The sequence below is a fragment of the Plectropomus leopardus genome, chromosome 6 (assembly GCF_026936395.1).
Source record: "Plectropomus leopardus strain MGB_pleo_1.0 chromosome 6, ASM2693639v1, whole genome shotgun sequence".
NCBI lineage: Eukaryota > Metazoa > Chordata > Actinopteri > Perciformes > Serranidae > Plectropomus > Plectropomus leopardus.
This window is the reverse complement of record NC_142181.1, coordinates 21,321,865-21,339,128: the sequence shown is the minus strand read 5'-3', so window position 1 is coordinate 21,339,128 and position 17,264 is coordinate 21,321,865. Positions and strand designations below refer to the sequence as shown.

At 39.0% G+C, this 17,264-nt stretch overlaps 2 protein-coding genes across 3 annotated transcripts; one reads left to right on the top strand and one right to left on the bottom strand.

Annotated features, from left to right (window-relative positions):
* Nucleotides 1–36: 36 nt before the first annotated feature.
* Nucleotides 37–5,697, bottom strand: actmap (actin maturation protease). Of its 2 annotated transcripts, none has more exons than XM_042486116.2 (7): nt 5,194–5,697; nt 4,809–4,997; nt 3,525–3,593; nt 3,209–3,333; nt 2,717–2,846; nt 2,509–2,579; nt 37–943 (listed from the first exon to the last, which is right to left on the bottom strand). In XM_042486116.2, the coding sequence occupies exons 2-7, from the start codon at nt 4,979–4,981 to the stop codon at nt 609–611; spliced, it is 903 nt and encodes a 300-aa protein (XP_042342050.2). In that variant the 5' UTR covers nt 4,982–4,997; nt 5,194–5,697; the 3' UTR covers nt 37–608. The 2 variants fall into 2 exon arrangements, with proteins under 2 accessions (XP_042342050.2, XP_087935097.1); XM_088078971.1 differs by having other exon boundaries at nt 5,339–5,697.
* Nucleotides 5,698–5,819: 122 nt separating this feature from the next.
* Nucleotides 5,820–9,726, top strand: snrpa (small nuclear ribonucleoprotein polypeptide A). Its single transcript, XM_042486759.2, has 7 exons — nt 5,820–5,885; nt 6,175–6,266; nt 6,378–6,550; nt 7,431–7,607; nt 8,633–8,809; nt 8,908–8,996; nt 9,087–9,726. The coding sequence occupies exons 2-7, from the start codon at nt 6,194–6,196 to the stop codon at nt 9,244–9,246; spliced, it is 849 nt and encodes a 282-aa protein (XP_042342693.1). The 5' UTR covers nt 5,820–5,885; nt 6,175–6,193; the 3' UTR covers nt 9,247–9,726.
* Nucleotides 9,727–17,264: the final 7,538 nt, after the last annotated feature.

Sequence of the window (17,264 nt, the reverse complement as noted above, 5' to 3'; positions counted from 1 at the left end):
CATTTGTTTTCTACAAGAGAACAAATAGAAACCCCGAGGAGCTGAAGCACCTTTATTTAACACTCCTTTACACAGGCAGTTTAGTGAGATCTCTGCAGATGTGGTCTTGGCATAAAATCCAGAGTCCTCTTTGTCCAAGACCGAAACAAGGACGAGTAAAAATGTGGCCGAGTCCAAGAGGATAACTCGAGACCAAAACCGACTGAGTGCAACAACACTACGAAAATGTGAGCAATTTAAAAATATTCCACTCTGTCAGTATTGTATTTAGCACCAAGAGGTAAATGACAATTTGTCACTTTGTAAACATGCAGAACAAATAACCATAAAAAAGTTCATCTGCTCTCATAAATAACAAACAGTCCCTTCATAATTCAATACCATCTCATATTGCAACACTTACTCTGAACAGAACATCGAAACTGTAGCACATACAGTATCAATACTGTAATCTGGAGGTTCACAACACTTTGAGCCACTTTTGGATGAATTCAAAAACTTGTAAAAAGATTATTCTACACATTGATCACATAGCAGCATGAGGGATCACTGTGATGCCCCTCCAACAGTGTTTTCTGAGTCTCAGGCACTGCACCCTGTATCCGTCATTACTTCTTCTGTGTCCTTGTGTGGAGCAACACCGCCTTTCCAGCCAGCCCGGCCTCCACGCCTCCCTGCGGAACCACGTACTGGGTCCCGTCATCAGCTCTCCCGGGGTCCATCGTCCTCAGCTGCTCGTTGCTCTGAGCAACACTGTCCAAACTCCATAGCTGGTAGCTCAGGCTTTTACCCTGCTTAGCCAGGATGTAAACCTCTTTGACTGCCGTGCTACCGACAGGACAAGCAGAGCTGCCGTCTACTGCGAGGTGGAGCCAGGGCAGAGAGGGGTCCGGCTGAGTGAGCTCTTTGCTCACACTCCCCGGGTCCAAACCGAGGAGAACACCTGGAACAAACAGATGTGGTAAGAGCTATAGGACTGAATGTGTTTAATGAAACAAGATTAGAGCAGATTTACTTTCATGAAATTCAATCTCATAAAGGTGGTTTAATAAAGTCTGGCCTCAGTTACTATGAAAATGTATCCCTCACAGTAGTTTTCAGCCTTAAGCAGAGTTATAATCGATGTACCAGACTGAAATATAAAGTTTTCCCCCGAAGGCTCCTTTTTACTGCTGCACTGTGAACGTGACTTTCCAGCACATGTTAAATTCATGTCGCAACATTAAATGCGCTCAACTGCATTACTAACAGCTGAAGTCAGATCTTTTTCATTCTAAAATACCTGCACAGTTTTCCAGTCAACATATCATAAAAAGCAATTTTTATAGACTTGCTTTTATGCATAATGTCCTTTTATTTTTCCATTTTATTTATCTTTTAGTCTGTCTTGATCCTCAGTATTATTGTCCAGAGTCCACATACAGGAACCACAAAGCTTCACCTGCGAGGAGAAAACAGATCAACAGCTCCTGCCTGGAGGGACACGCCCCTCACAGGTGGAAACCCTTCAGCCGAATCAGAGGCATTAAATACTGCCTTCCTCCCACTGCTCAGTATTTTCCACCTCAGCCAGGCTGTGTGTGTGTCCCGTGAGTTGGATTTTGTTGTTTTACTTTGTTTATCACTAATTTTGTGGAGATTATTTGATGTTATGTTATTACTTTGTTTCTCTTGCAGAGCAAAAACCCCACACACACAAAAACAAAAAGTTCAAGAAACTTACCAAAAAAAAAAAAGAAAATAAGAGCTCAGCCTTTGAACTCTGCTGGGACTCGTCTCCTCCATGTCTCCAACATACTCCAGCACATTATTTAACCATCAGATCTAAAATCTCACAATTATTTACTTTTATCTGTATGTTTTTGTATAGTAGCTTTTTTATTTACATCCCAATTTCTCATTATCACCTGTCAACTTTCTGATAGGTTTTTGCATATTATCTCTTGTTTAATTTGACCTTAACTCTTATGTCTTGTTATATTACCTCTGTGGTAGCTTTCCTCTGCTTTGCTTTGTGTGTCATTATTAACATTTAAAGAATTATACACCCACATATAAAGGTATTACAAATGCAGAAATCCAGGCAGTACAGGAGGATGGGTTCAATGATGTTACAATACAAAAGGAGCAGGAGGTGTTTTTTTGACTCCAGCAAACACTCGAAACTGAAAAAAGAAATTACGCGGTTGAATCTAATTGCTAACTGCTAACTAACCCACAACATGCTGCCGACAGTTCTCCTTTGTTTATTGCAGTCTTTGTGTTAGTTTTTGCTGCAACATGTCACTCTCCACATGGTATGTTTAATATTTGTTGCTTCGTACCTGCGAACATTGCAGTTATGTCTCAACATGTCCATTTTCTTCACTGCGAATTGATACAGTCTCACATTGGCTCCAAAGTTTCAAAAAGCTCCAGTTTTATGAAACCGACTGATCCTGGTATTTCAACACATTATGATCCACCTTTATGAAAACAACTTCCTGCGAGTGAGCTGTCCAGTCTTACCTGAAGCGACTGCCCAGTGCGCCTTGTGGCCGCTCCGCTGGCACGGTGCATGGTTGTAGTCCTCATCATATCTGTACATACTGTTAAGGAATTCTGTCCTGTGATTATTAACTTTTCTTTAAAGCCGTAAGACAGAATTTAAAGACAGAATTAAGTCTTTTCATTCACAACACCCCTCATGGCAGTTTTTGTTTGGGTGTTAGGATACGGGATGAGAACAGGCTGTCTCCCCCACAGATGTGTGATGATGGTTGCAGCATTTTTACCACTTAAACCTCCCAACAGCAGCTCGGCCTCACAGCCACAAGCCTCCGCTGCCAGCAGAGCCATGTTGTCAGCTGACAAAATAAAAAATCTTAATGAGAACATAAAAATAAAAACACCCACAATAAACACTGGGGAAACTGCATTTTAGTTGCTTGTGAAACAAATCAATTACTAATAAAAAAACAAATTTTTAGTTGCATAACTGTTTATATAACTTTCACATTTTTTTAACAACATCCTACATCTGCAGTTCTGAAGAAACCCAGTGCTGTTGAGGCATGTATTTTTTCTTTGGAAGCGCTTTATCGTGCGATCATAAATAAAAATGGGTGATCCATTATAACAGAAACACAGCTCTCTTTGCTTTTATTCCTCACTCTCTTTTTCTACATCATTTAAAACACTGTCTCAAAACAGTTAACACTTTTGTTACCTGAAAACATTTCCCCCTGTGCTGTGTATCCCCTGCTCAGCGCCATCTGAACAACAGTTTCCATGTCAACACTCAGCTGTGGTTGTCGAAGGTGAGCGGACATCCACAGAGCCACCAGACCGCACCTGAAAGGTAAATGAATAACACACTCACAGTCCCTAATAAATATGTCATGTTTAATAACTTTGATATCAAAGCGTTGCAAACTAATAACAATAGCCTCATTGTAAATGCAGCAGTTGTGGAAACAGTGTTATGACAAAGATTTCTCAGTCATATTTAGATTAAAGTGTTAACTGACAGTGTGCTGACTTACTGTGGACCATCTTGGATGAGGGAGGGCACATATGTGTTCACCAGTATCCACTGCAGGTCCTTCCTAAAACTGAGGCACAATAAACAAACGACACGCAGCATAATTTAAATACACATTATTTCATTAAAATCCAGTTCAACAGCACTGAGAGAAGATTTTCAAATGAGACATTTTCACATATTTCAAAGCAGGAAAAGTACAGGTGTAAATAATAAATGCATGACGGCTTTCTTTTAGTTAACTGTTTTGGTTTTAAGTGTCCTAGAACAGAACAATCATTAATGTTGTTAGCAACATTTTTCTTGCTATTACAAGTCAAAGTGTCTGCTGTGAAAAGGCCTATAAATCATTTCCTCAGCCTATAATTATCTGTTTCTGTTGACTGTCAGACATGTTGATTCAGCGTTTTTTTTTTTCTCTCTCTACTAGTATCAGAATAAGATTTATTGCCAAGTAGGTTTTCAATTAAAAGGAATTTGCAATTCTTTTTTGGTGCAAAGATAAAGCATACAATAAACATACTGAAAAGGAAACAAAAAAAATAAAATAAGGCAAACTACTACAAAAATAAGACAAACTAGAAAAGCTGCAATAAAAATATGACAAAGATAATTTAAATACTACTATAGCATAAAAATATGTACAGTATAAACATTTCAGAATATTAAAAAAAAACTGTACAGGGGTTGTAATTTGTGCCGATTCAGGATTACATTGTTCTGAGATGTTTCCAATATTCTGCTGACCTTATATTAGTAAATAGGATGGCCGAAATATTAAGAAAACCTTTCAATATAAAGCCCTCCAGTAAAACATCACTCGAGCTGCAACTCATTTACTTGATCACCTGTTTGATTTGTTAAGTGTCAGAACAAGGTACAAAATGACCATCAAAATTTTCTAAAACCCTAGACTTCTGGAAGATATTCACTTAACTCACATAAGACAAAACCAAGGAGCATAACATTATAAGGTATTTGGCTTTGAAAAAATACTTGCATTATAAATCAATTATCCCAATACTTGCAGATTTATTGTCTGAATTTTTTTTTTACCACCATTACCTCTGTGAGGATGTCAGCAGATAAACACTTTAAGCTTCACACAGCTAGGACTTATTGCAGAGCATTTGGATCATGTGTATCTAAAAATCTGAAATGTTGGTGCTCAAATGTGAAATCGGGGTAGATTTTTTTTTTTTTTTTTTAACCATCTGTTCAAAGTAAACAGATGTTTAGGATGCATGTGCACAAAAAAAGTTGGACTTCTCATTGTAAATGTCACCTGCTCTCTCTTTGGCTGAGCAGTAGTCGGGCCTCAGTGTAGTCCCCCTCCACAGGACTCCTGCTGCTGGCTATGGTCTGATACAGCTTCTTCTTGGCTGTGGAGGCTGGAGGAGGTGGAGGAGGAGGAGGAGGAGGAGGAGGTGGTGGTAATGAGGGACACTTCTGCGACATCTTCCCTGAGCTCCTTCTGAATGACAACAATAGTAGCTCAGTTAATATTGTATCCATCTTTGCAAAGGGGTAAGTTACAGCAACTGATAATTGCCAATACACACCGTATAAACATTATAATCTTACACCCGCCCACCCTTCACTCTCTCCTGCCTCCTTCAACTAAGCTACCGCTGTTGCTTACAAGCAGGGAGAAAAGTTAGTCAGGTTACCTTCATAAGGCGTCGAATGATATACGAGTAAAACCCGAAGTGCAGCAATGCTTTCCTGTTTACGGCTGTCGCTCATAAAAAGGTTATTTAATGTGTTATATTTCACAAACTATCCTACGCTCACTTTTGAGGCTAGCACAGCTACCTATTAGCCCCGGTGTTATGCCCATTTTTGGAGTCGGTGCATTAGGTTCTTCTTCTTCTTCGTGTGTATTGTCGGATCACACACCAACTGTATAACATCATACCGCCCTCCACTGCATCTACTGACTTTGGAATAAAAAATGATTGATTTAATTCACTTTTAATTTACATTTAATTCACGTGTCCAAGTCACTGCTGTGTGTTCAAGGGACAAAAGGGGCCGTTTTAAAAGGGCGCTGAATTAACAGGAACAAAAACAGCTGTTTTACCACATTCTTTAACATAAGCTATTAAAATATGTCACTCTCTATGTCAACGGTCAATTTTAGCCAGTCAAAATGTGAGATTATGTCTAACTAATATTGTGGCACCATATTTTGTAAAAACAGCTATGACAATATAGAAATCGTGATACAAAACGTTTGCAGCGTTCACAGACTCTGATGGGGACCAGAATTTAGTGTAACACCCCCTCTGTGTCGTTTATTAACGCGAGAACTCGGAGCACGAGATTTGTGAAGTCCGGGGTTTTCATTCATCAGTCCGAGGTGAGTGTTTTCCTTCGGTATTCTTCCTACATCGTGTTCAACAGTTAAATCATTTTTCTAATATCCAGACTTTTTGAAACCCTTTTGCAGATTTAGGTTATCTATTTGGTTGTTTTCTGTGACAATGGCGTAAACGACAGATTGCTCTCGTAGCCTAAATGGTGTTAGCTTGTAGTTAGCTTTTAGCCTAACGTTCACCCCACGCTAGTTAGCAACCTAGCGGCTAATCAAAAATTGTGCTTCTAACTGGTTAAAAATGGAATATTTAGAGTTGTTTTCTCTACAACAGCGCATTTACAGGCTAGACAATGGCCACTCCGGATGTGCGGCTCAATCATACAATCTACATCAACAACTTGAATGAGAAAATTAAGAAAGATGGTAAGTTTATTCTCACCTTCTAAGCTGCACTGTCTGGCCTCAGTTACACTGAGGGTTTTTTTTTTTTTTACATCAAAGTTATGGTGTCTTTATTTGTTCGTGTTTCTGCAGAGTTGAAAAAGTCGCTGTACGCCATCTTCTCACAGTTCGGACAGATTTTGGACATCTTGGTTGCCCGAAATGTGAAGATGAAGGGTCAGGCCTTTGTTATTTTCAAAGAGGTTAACAGCGCTTCCAATGCACTGAGATCGATGCAGGGATTTCCTTTCTACGACAAACCCATGGTAGGTTAATCACACAGTCAATCACACATCAATACCACATCACTGAGAGGCTGTGCAGAGAATAAACGATGCCAAAAAACACATGATTATTACAATGTGACTTATACTGCTTAATACGCCCTGACAAGGTGGTCTTAACCAGGGGTTTGGGTTTCATTTCAGCATTGGTGGGGACACGTATTAAGCATTTCCTGCATTCTGGTAAAGTGTGATGCACCAATTAACTGTGAAAAGGACTTAAATACTGTAAAATTCCTTTAAAATGTGGGAAAAAATTGCTGGACCAAATTAATTTTACTAGTTATCAACTTAAAAATCGTCTGTTCATAATTATGGTAACAGAAAAAAACCACTTTAAAATTTCTTTTAATTACTGTAAAAAAAATGTCGCAATAAGATAATATTGCAAGGAATAAAATGCATTGATAATTATGGTTATTACACATATAAGACTTTCAGATTCCTTTTAAATACTATATGGTAATTCATTTCTAATTAATCATATTTATGAACAAACGTTTTAAGTTAGTTACTCATAAAAAGAAAGTTGTTCCAATTTTTTCACCTTTTTAAAAAGAAATTTTAAAGTGTTAATTATGCAAAGAAAAACACAAAATTCAGGTGATTGGTTGTGATTCAAATCTCAAAAATAGGCCTCAATATCAAAAATGTAGTAAGGCTCCCAGATCTTAATTCAAGAAAACTTTATTTATCCCAGAGGGGAAATTTCTGAGTGCAGGCACAGTAAAAAAACACATATAATAGGACAGGAGTACACCACTTAAATGACACTACAAATGACAATACAGTCCAAAGCACTGACAGTACATGTCCAGCAGCATCAAGTGATCATGTCCCCCGTTACTGTCTGTTCCTGCAGCGTATCCAGTATGCCAAGACAGACTCAGACATTATAGCTAAAATGAAGGGCACTTATGTGGAGCGCGACCGTAAAAAAGAGAAGAAGAAGATCAAAGGAGCCGACACAGCTGGAGCTAAGAAGGGGGTGCCGGGTGCTGCTGCGCCCATGGTCGCCGGAGTACCAGCCGCCATGCCTGTAAGTAACAAGTGTTTTATATTCAATTTGGCATCAATAATGTTTGCCGCAAATATGGTTACAGGTATATAATCTATTGTGACATAAAGTCGTCACTAGTCACTCTAAGTATTAGACAGAGTAGCTAACTACTGTGAAATCAGGGTTACTGGATTATAATGGATGACCCTTTTTTAGCCCAAAGGAAATTACAACTGAAACCCAAGTTTCTGTGTTTTCCCAAGGTAGCTGCTGAAAACTTTGTGTGTCTTTTGTTTCATCTCGTCTTTTATTTTAACTATGTGTTGCATTTTCATAAAAACTTGCATTGAGCTTTGGAATAAAAAAAATGACACTAAAGTGAGACTAACATTGTAAGACTGAATAATGAAGGTAAAAAAAGGCACATCACAAAAATTTATTTTCATACTCGCCTCTAAAGGTCGCCATTGAGCCATGCTGACAGGACAGATAGCATTTAAAGATACACCATGCAGGATTTTCAGTTACTGTTTGTAGACGCACTTGCCTGAAGAAAGAAGAAAAAAGTACAAGACAACCACAGTTACACTCTCCAGATCCAACGCAAGTATAGTGAGGCATTTTGCCTCACTATCTTTGCCTTCTTCTACTGCGCCATGGCTCTTGGATGCGTGCTGCTTACACTCTTGACATCTCACGAGAACAGATCTCACTTGAGCGCTGTAGGGGTACACATGCCTATGAAGTCCAGAGCACATAAAATAAGAAAATACAGGCAGAGTCTCTGCAAAATATACATCACAACACACTGCTAGTGTGTCATAAGGGACGTTTAGGACTCTTGATGAGTCTATACATTGTTTTAAAGAAACAATCCTGCACAGTATAATATAACAACTGACACCTCAAGCCAGATTGTGCCAGAATAAATAGTCTCATGAAGGCTCCCTAGATTTGGTTGGACAGCAATGATGGTGTAAGAAGGGGAAATAGAGGTTCAATTTGGTAGAAAAATTTCATCACAGCTGCTGAAATGCTCATGACTGTTGTACTTCACTCTCTAGGGAATGCCTCCCATGAGCCAGGCTCCCCGTATGATGCACATGCCAGGCCAGCCGCCGTATATGCCCCCTCCTGGTATGATGCCTCCTCCCGGGATGGCGCCCGGTCAGATACCTCCTGGTGCCATGCCTCCTGGTCAGATGATGCCCGGACAGATGGCTGGACAAATGCCGCAGCAGGTAGTGTGTTCTGACAGGGTGTTTTTTTTTTTTTTTTTAAAGTTATAATTTTGTTCTGGTGATTCACTTCTGACCTCTACTGGCCTTTATCGTCACAGGTTGCAGAAAATCCTCCCAATCACATCCTCTTCCTCACCAACCTGCCAGAGGAGACAAACGAGCTCATGCTCTCGATGCTCTTCAACCAGTCAGTAACATCTTTCTCTCTCTCTGCATTTCATTTTTGTATTCATCTCTTTGTGGAGTGCCAGACCTGATTGTGTTGTTGTGTATTCAGGTTCCCTGGGTTCAAGGAGGTGCGTTTGGTGCCTGGTCGCCACGACATCGCCTTTGTGGAGTTTGACAATGAAGTGCAGGCTGGCGCTGCACGAGACGCACTACAAGGCTTTAAGATCACACAAACGAACGCCATGAAGATCTCATTCGCCAAGAAATAACACCTAAAAAACGGCCTTTTTCTTACACACACACACACACACGCATACACACAGACCTTTTTTATTAATGTACCGCAGTCAGCAGAAACCTGAACTAAAACTTTTAGAAATACACGTTTACGACTCAATTCATCACAGGCAGAGAATTTGTTCCTTCCTCCAGGATTACATGTAAGTATGAATTTTTTTGCATCAAGTTGCTTTGTTTCAGCATTCAACCCTGACTGAACAGTTAAGGAATCAACATTCAAGTAATATAATCATAACCCTACTGATCAGTGTCACCCGTGGTTGACCTCTTTTTTTTTTTGTTTTTCGTTTTTTTTTTTTTTTTACATAATCAAATTCTATGAGCAGCTTGATGTGTCTTCTGTTTCTTTTAACTGTTTGTCATGAAGCATTGCACCCAGGGTCTGGTCTACCAGACATTGTACCTGGAGCTTTTTTCTTTTTATAATTAAAACTTTTCTTTGCCACGGCGCTCTGCCTCACTCACTTTTTATTTACTGTAGGTTGCAGTGTGAGTTTGAGCCTGAAGATGGTGCTACAAACCTGCTTTCCTCTACATCTAAACTTCAGGTGTGTTGCGCAGGGGTAGGCGGTTAAATAGACCATTAGTTCTGCCTCTTCCCTGGTGACATAAATTTTGCTAAAACTTTCTTGTATTCAGCAGTAATCTAATTAGGGCTGATATGTTAGACTATTACAACAAAAAAAACAGGATATAATCTTTAACATATCTTAAGTATGAATTATTTGGGGGAAATAACTTTTGTAGCTTTTTCTTCGAACAAAAATCGGCTAACTCTCAGTCCTCTGTTAGACATGGTCGATTGTCAGAATTATTATTATTATTATTATTATTATTATTATTATTATTATTATCGTCATAAAATCTGCCTTCCCATGCATGAACGTAAACCAAATTTTGTACATGGGTCCAGTCTGCACCTGAAGTCATGGGCTGATAATAGTCATGATGGTGGTTCTAAAGTAACAGTCTAAAGTTCAAAACATTGATAATTTAAAACAAGTTGGTCACACATGATTTTGCAACTTAAACCAAAATATGTCCTCAGTTTAGCAGAAATGCCCAGATGCTGCAGCCTACAGGAATTCTGAGGTCTATCACAGTTTTCTGGATGTCGGAGGGCCCTCAGTGTCTTAAAATGCTTTCAATTTTATAAATACTAGGTTCTTAAATGTAATTAAATAGTCTCTAAGTTGCCACCAGCAGTTTTATCTAATGTATCCTTTGGAAACATTTTTGATTTATTTACTTTTTGTCAAAATGAGTCGAGCTTTGCGTCACCTGAATCATTACACAGAATCTTCAGACTGTCCTCTAAAAATTATTCAGCCAGATTTTTGAAATAGCAAAAATGGAGCCTGCCATGCATTGAGATGATTTAGTGTAAACAGCTACTGCAAATTATGACTAAAGAAATTTATTTGAAAAAAATAGAGGACAAAAAGTTCATGTCACAGTATAAGTAGTGGTAAATTTCAGATTGTCTTTTTTTTTAAATCGACATTCATTGTGTAGCATATAGCAATGGATAAAGTCACTCTTGAATAAGGAACAACAATCCAAACAATGGTCTAAAAGACAAAACAGTAGAAATCAGACAAAAGTAAAAAAAAAAAAAAAAGATTGTCCCACTAAAAGGGCCATCATGACCGCCACCTCCCCGGGATCCAAACCACCGACTGCTGACAAAATATTCATTTCAAAGGCTTTTAAGGTTCGCTGAGACTGAGCTCCACATCTCTTGTTGACCTCCTCAGCCCCATGGATCCGCGCTGTCCACAGCTCTAAGCACATGATGTCCAGGTGCATCAAAATAAGAGGGAGTGTGGTGTCCTCCACTGCGTCGCAAACAATTTCTCTGCTGCTGTGCTGCGGCTAATAGCGCTCTCTTTTTTGATAATAGTAGAATCCAGTTTTGACAGATTTGTATCTCAAACCTACATGTTACAATACTTTAAATTCTGTCCTCATGTACACTATAATAGTTCATGAAAATAAGAGCGTCTTTAAACATGACTTTGCCACCGATTGAACAATCAATTTTCGTAGAATAAAATTATAGGCATCTCTGTGTTGGCTAGATGAAGTACTGAAATTCTTAGTTTTCTTGTAAATGAAATTTTGATACTAGTTTTAAATCCACAACATGCTCCCCTGGTGATTTTCAAATGAACTTTACATTGTGTCTAAGGTCACGAGGAGGTGATTCAGAATAAACATGTTAATGCATAGTCAGGTGTTGTGTGTGGATTAGAGTACATCATTACCAAGATGTTTTAAATTGTTATCGTCCTGGCAGTTCTGCAGATGGATCCTCCTGTATTTCTAATTTGTCGCCTTCCCTTAAAATCTCCAACCCCGACTGACCGCCATGCTGAACCCATAATTGTCTTCATTAGTCAGCGGAGCAGCTCAAAAGGGAACGAAGGGAGGGAAAGATGGTCATCGATTCAATGCAACAGAAGAACAAAGAAACAAACGGCACAAATTAGAGTTTATTCTGATAAGAAATGTTAATGTTGTTATTCGTGCAATTTTTTGTGAAATTATGACAGAGCTATCTATACGTACGTCACACCAGTATGAAGTTAAAAGGGCATTTGCAGAGGGATTCATTCCCAATTGCAGCATTAGAGGTCAAAGGTGAAATTCTGTTCCCAGCGTCATAAAAATATGACTGGTAGATCTATTACAGTCAAAACTTTACAATTATGACTTCTTAATATTCTGTGGAGTTACCCTCTTATATACTGACTCAATGTGTAAATTGGTGGGAAAAACATTGGAAAATTTGAAAGATGAAGGGATTTTTTTTTCAAAAGTTATAGCATATAGAAATCTACCATTGCTTCAGTGCTATCTTGGGACATAGACTTTAAAAAGGGACATAGACTAGACCAAAAAAATCACCATGAGAAATGGTCCCTCCAAACTGGCATGACCAGCCCCCTGGTTCATGGACTTCTTGACTGGACTCAATCTCAAGACTGCTGGCTGCCCAAATTCCTCACAAAAGTGAGATTTCTAGAAAACTAGATTCTTTGTCCTCAGAACAATTTATTTTTTCCATTAGTCCTGTTTTTATTAGAAAAAAGTCAAACTGATTACTTTAACTAAAGAGCATTGTTGGCCTCCATACAAATCATCATATCCCTCCTAATTGTACACCCAACCAATCAGAGTTTCTTTTATTTGGTGATTTGAATTACACACAACATGCCCCGGATAAACGTATTTTATCAACTCTTTATTTGGCCTGTGTGCCTTTGAAACATATTGCTTATTTGAAAAATCAATTACATTGCATCATTTACCAGCTGGTCTCGAGCCAACATGCTTTGCCATTTGTCTTGAATTGTAGCATTTCCCTCATCTGTCTCTATTTTAAAGAGAAAATGATTCAGGAACCAGAGAAGTAAATATTGGGTTGTTAGATAAGGAAAAACTATTTATCCTAAGGGAAATTGCTGTGCAGCAGTTGCCTTTCAAAGTGGGAAGAGTGCAAATATACAAAGGCTAAGATATATATATAAAAAAAGAAAGAGCGACTGAATAAAGCAGTTTCACATAACAAATCAATGTTTCTCCCACACTGTTCAGCTTGTCGCAGAGGGGCCACTAGCACAATGCTAATGTTGCTGACCTTTTTTCCTGATAACTGAAAATCCAGGTTTTTACTGGGAGCTGAATTATCCACAGAGGTGCCCTCCTCTCCAAAATAAATGGACCAGGTGGTTAAAACTGGTAAAAACACAGAATAAAGCAGTTTAACATTAAAATTATCAGTGTTTCTCTGTGGCTGTTGGTCTCTATAGGAGCTCCAGCTAATGTTTTGCTCAACTTGTTTCTCTGATAACTTCAGATCCAGACTTACTTTGACCTTAAATCCTTCATCCGGTTAAAATATACAGCTAAGAACAACCGAGATCTAAAAAGGGTATTGTTAAACTTAAAACTGGATTAAAAAGTCAATTTATGACAGCTTCTTGCTGACAACCACAAGGGATATGAAACAAGTTATGTGACAAAATGGCAAGAGCCATTTTCCTGATTAAAAACAAAGATTTCTCTGGAGTTGAATATTGTTTGAAATGTTTTTTTTATTACTGTTAGTACATAATGCAACAATGGTGTAGTTGTTTTTAGCGATTTTAATGCAGAAACGTTACATATATCTTTACATACACTGGAAGCACCATGGAATCCCTGTTATGTTGAAGGACTCCTTTTTGTCAGCACTGTTTGTGAGGAATCTGAACAAATATTTAATGAATGCAAATGGCTACAATTGTCTCGAGTTTGCCAATTAGTAAATGCCTGCTGTGTGTTTCGCAGCATATCCTCAGAGGCCTCTACACACTGTAGTAATTACAGGCCAATAAGGACCACCACCTCCTCTCAAAGGCTGGATTCATGAGCGTGGGGCGGAGTTATGTGTGATTTAGGCCTGAAAAGCTTAATTTAGACCTGCACTATCAACTGCGCCCCGTGCACACAGGGCCTCCCTGTTGTGGACTTAAACTGGACGCAGTAATTGTCTACAGGTCAGCTCAACAGCGTACACAGAAATGCACATTCTTCTGTAGTTTCCCAAGCCTTTCCACACTCCCTTATTTTGCCTTGAGAAAGCGCTGACCTTATAGCCACCAGGGCGCCATGTGTGAGTGAGAGAGATTGTGTGTGTGTGTGTATGCCTGTGTGTATATGTGTGTCTTGCATGCTCTTGGCAACACGCCTAGTGCCTCCCCATTCACCAACAGAATGATCCTTCAGTTGCAGGAACTGAAAGGCAACGTCAGCTTATCCAGAGAGCTTTATGTTGGAGTTGTGTCTTTGAGTGAGATCAAAAATGAACCTTTGATGGTGCATACCTGCATCCATGTGAACTCTTTCATATTTAAAGGTCTAGTGTGTAGGATTTAGTAGCATCTAGTTTTAATGGAAGCAGACTGCAACCAACTGAAATTTATCTCGTGTCAAGTGTGTAGAAGAAAAAAAAAAAATGAAAATGCGAATGACCTTATCTAGAGCCTGTGTTTGGTTTGTCTGTTTTGGGTTACTGTAGAACAACATGGTGAACTCTGTGAAAGAGGACCCGCCTTGTAGATCATGGATGTACTAAGAGACCTGGATAAAGCATTGGAGGCAGGGCCTCATTCATTTCTATGTAAATTGCTCAGAGGCACATGAAGCCAAAAAAAAAGTTTCACCAGTAGCGTGGCTAAACTTCCGGTTTAAAGCTCCCTTAACTTGAATGGGGATAAAAATTATATAATTGTGCAGCTCTTCTAGACTTTTGAAATGTCATTGGACTGAATTGATCAAATCCCAATAGTAAAATGAATCATTTTGTGGGGGTTGTGACACTCAAAGCAACAAAACAACGATAGGAAGAGGCACGAAATGAAGAGAAAGACACAAAAAATGACTAGACAAAGACACAACAGGACCATGTATTGACCATAAAAATGCACAAAACAACTACAGAGATACCATGAAATACCATAAAAAGATGCAAACATCTGCAAAAACATGCAAAATAACATCAAAAAAGATACAAGATTTCCTCAACGATACACAATAACCTTAAAGAGACACAAAATGGCTACAAGAAGAAACAAAAGGACCATAAAAAAGAACCAAATGACATAAAAAAAAAACATAAACGAACTGCAAAAAGACACAAAAGAGCTACAAAATGGGCAAACAACTAAAAAAGATAAGAAAAAAAAAAGAGATACAAACTGGTTAAATAAAAGATACAAAATTACCTTAGAGACACACAATGACCCCACAGAGACACAAAAAGACCACAAAAGATGCAAATAAACTACAAAGCAAATGTAGATAACAACAGAAAGGGGAAAAAATGAGACACAAAATGACTAAAAAAGTTACACAATTACCTCAAATACAAAATTACCTTCAAGACATACAGCTACAAAGAATAAGTGAAAAGTGAAACAAAGAGATTAAAAACAATTAATAAAAAGAGACTTAAAGGGATAGTTCACCTAAAAATGAAAATTCAGTCATTATTTACTTGCCGTCATGCTGATGGAAAGTTGGGTGAAGTTTAATAGTCCACAAAACACTGCTAGAGTTTCATGGGGAAAAGGCAAAGACAGCTTAAGCAAACGTAGACAAAGATTCAAAAGTTAAAAAAAAAAACCAACATAATAAAACCACAAAATGTCTCCATGCTGGTCATCCGAAGTAATCCAAGTGTCCTGAAGCCCTGACACGCCAAGTTGTTTTGAAAAACATCACTGGCGCCATGATTTAGCCTTGTTGTAGTCTGTACCCTTTAGATTCTTGTGTGAGAGCCATATTGACGTATGCATGCTTGCATGGGACCAACAAGAGCTCGTGGTATCTGCATGCCAGCGTTAACATGCTACCTGAAAGCCTCCCCCACACATTGTAGTTTTAAATCCCCAAAGATCCCTGTGTCTTCTGGGGTTTGCATGTATCTTGTCCCTCTGTAGGAGAGGTTGTGGGGCCTTTTGCATGTCTGTGCCCAGGGGCCCATTGTCTCATAATCCAACCATACTCCTTTACTTAGAATGAAATGTTTTCTGCAGACCCAATGACAATGAATGAGTCGCGCCTCTTAAATTTGTCCCCCCAAAAAGACGCATGTGACCATTAGATGGTGCCAAATACACAGCTCATGAGAGACAACGAGACGCACAAAGTGATGAGAGGCTGCAGGTTTCTGGTGACTCTTCCTCAGGTGAACCTCACACAGCAGCAGATCCACTGATGTCTGCGTGTTTCCGGATGGTTGGTTAGAATTCAGCTCATGTTTGGAGGTCACTGCTCCGCTATGCAAATCAACCTCTGTGCTCCTTAAGAGCCCTCTGTTCTGCTCCGGGGGTCACTGCAGAGTGCCAGGCCGCGGAAACACCAGCGGTTGTCAGGGAAGCTCTTGAGCAACGAGTCCGTGGAGGAGGGAGGCAGAATCTCATTAGATTTCCTGCGATGAAGAAGGTACATTGTGTGGAGGTCCTTCATCCAACAAGACGAGCTCTGGAAGTCAGATGTGGAAAATATGCCATGTAACCGGTGCCAACAGTCAAAAAGATGCCTATACACAATTCCCTTTTATATTAATGCGCTCACCCGGTTAGTATTTATTGCAGCCGGCGGCATCATTAAGCAGCGGCATGAGCGCACAGTGAAACCGGCAGCTGTCGGGACAAGTCTAATCATACGTGTGGGCTTGATGATCACATTTAATAAAAAATAAGGTGTGCAGTAGGGCGTTTAGGCATGTGACCTGTCCATGCGCGCAATAATCGCCTTTAAGAGACAGAAAAACTCTCCGAAGTTGCCAATTTTGTAGGGCGAAGTCAGGTAATTCAGGACATCAGTTAAAGTGGGACAGCTCGTCACCATACGTTTCAACGATTGGTTGTGACAAATGTGCTTTACTTTAATCATTATTTTTAATAGTCTGAGATAACTAGGATTGGCAGAGCAAAGAGTCAAGAAGTCACTGGTCTGAACTTGCCAGGAAAGCCATGTGGCGTAATGGTTTTCTCATTTAAAACAATACGATTATAATAACAATTATTAGGTCTAATTGTTGACCTTATAATTTCACAATTGTCACACAATAGACTTAACCTTTTATGGAAAGCGTTTTAATGCATTCAGGTAAAATGGGACAAAAAAAAAACCTAAATGGGATATTTTTCTAATGTGTTTTAGTCTAACAGGCGTCATAAAATTATGATGTATGCTATTGTGTATTGTATTTTTTTCAACGTGTTTGAGTGTCCAAAGTTTCTATTTTTCTTAACATCATATTTTCGTACAAATGTAGGAGAGAACCATAACAAGTTATAAAGTAACACTTAAAGTAGTCTGCAGAGTTTGAGGTGGTTATCTTAGCAAATCTACCAAAATAGTCTGACTTCACCCTATGTTTTTCCTGGCTTTTTTGTCAATATGTTTGTGAATACATTCAATGTATAGAGCG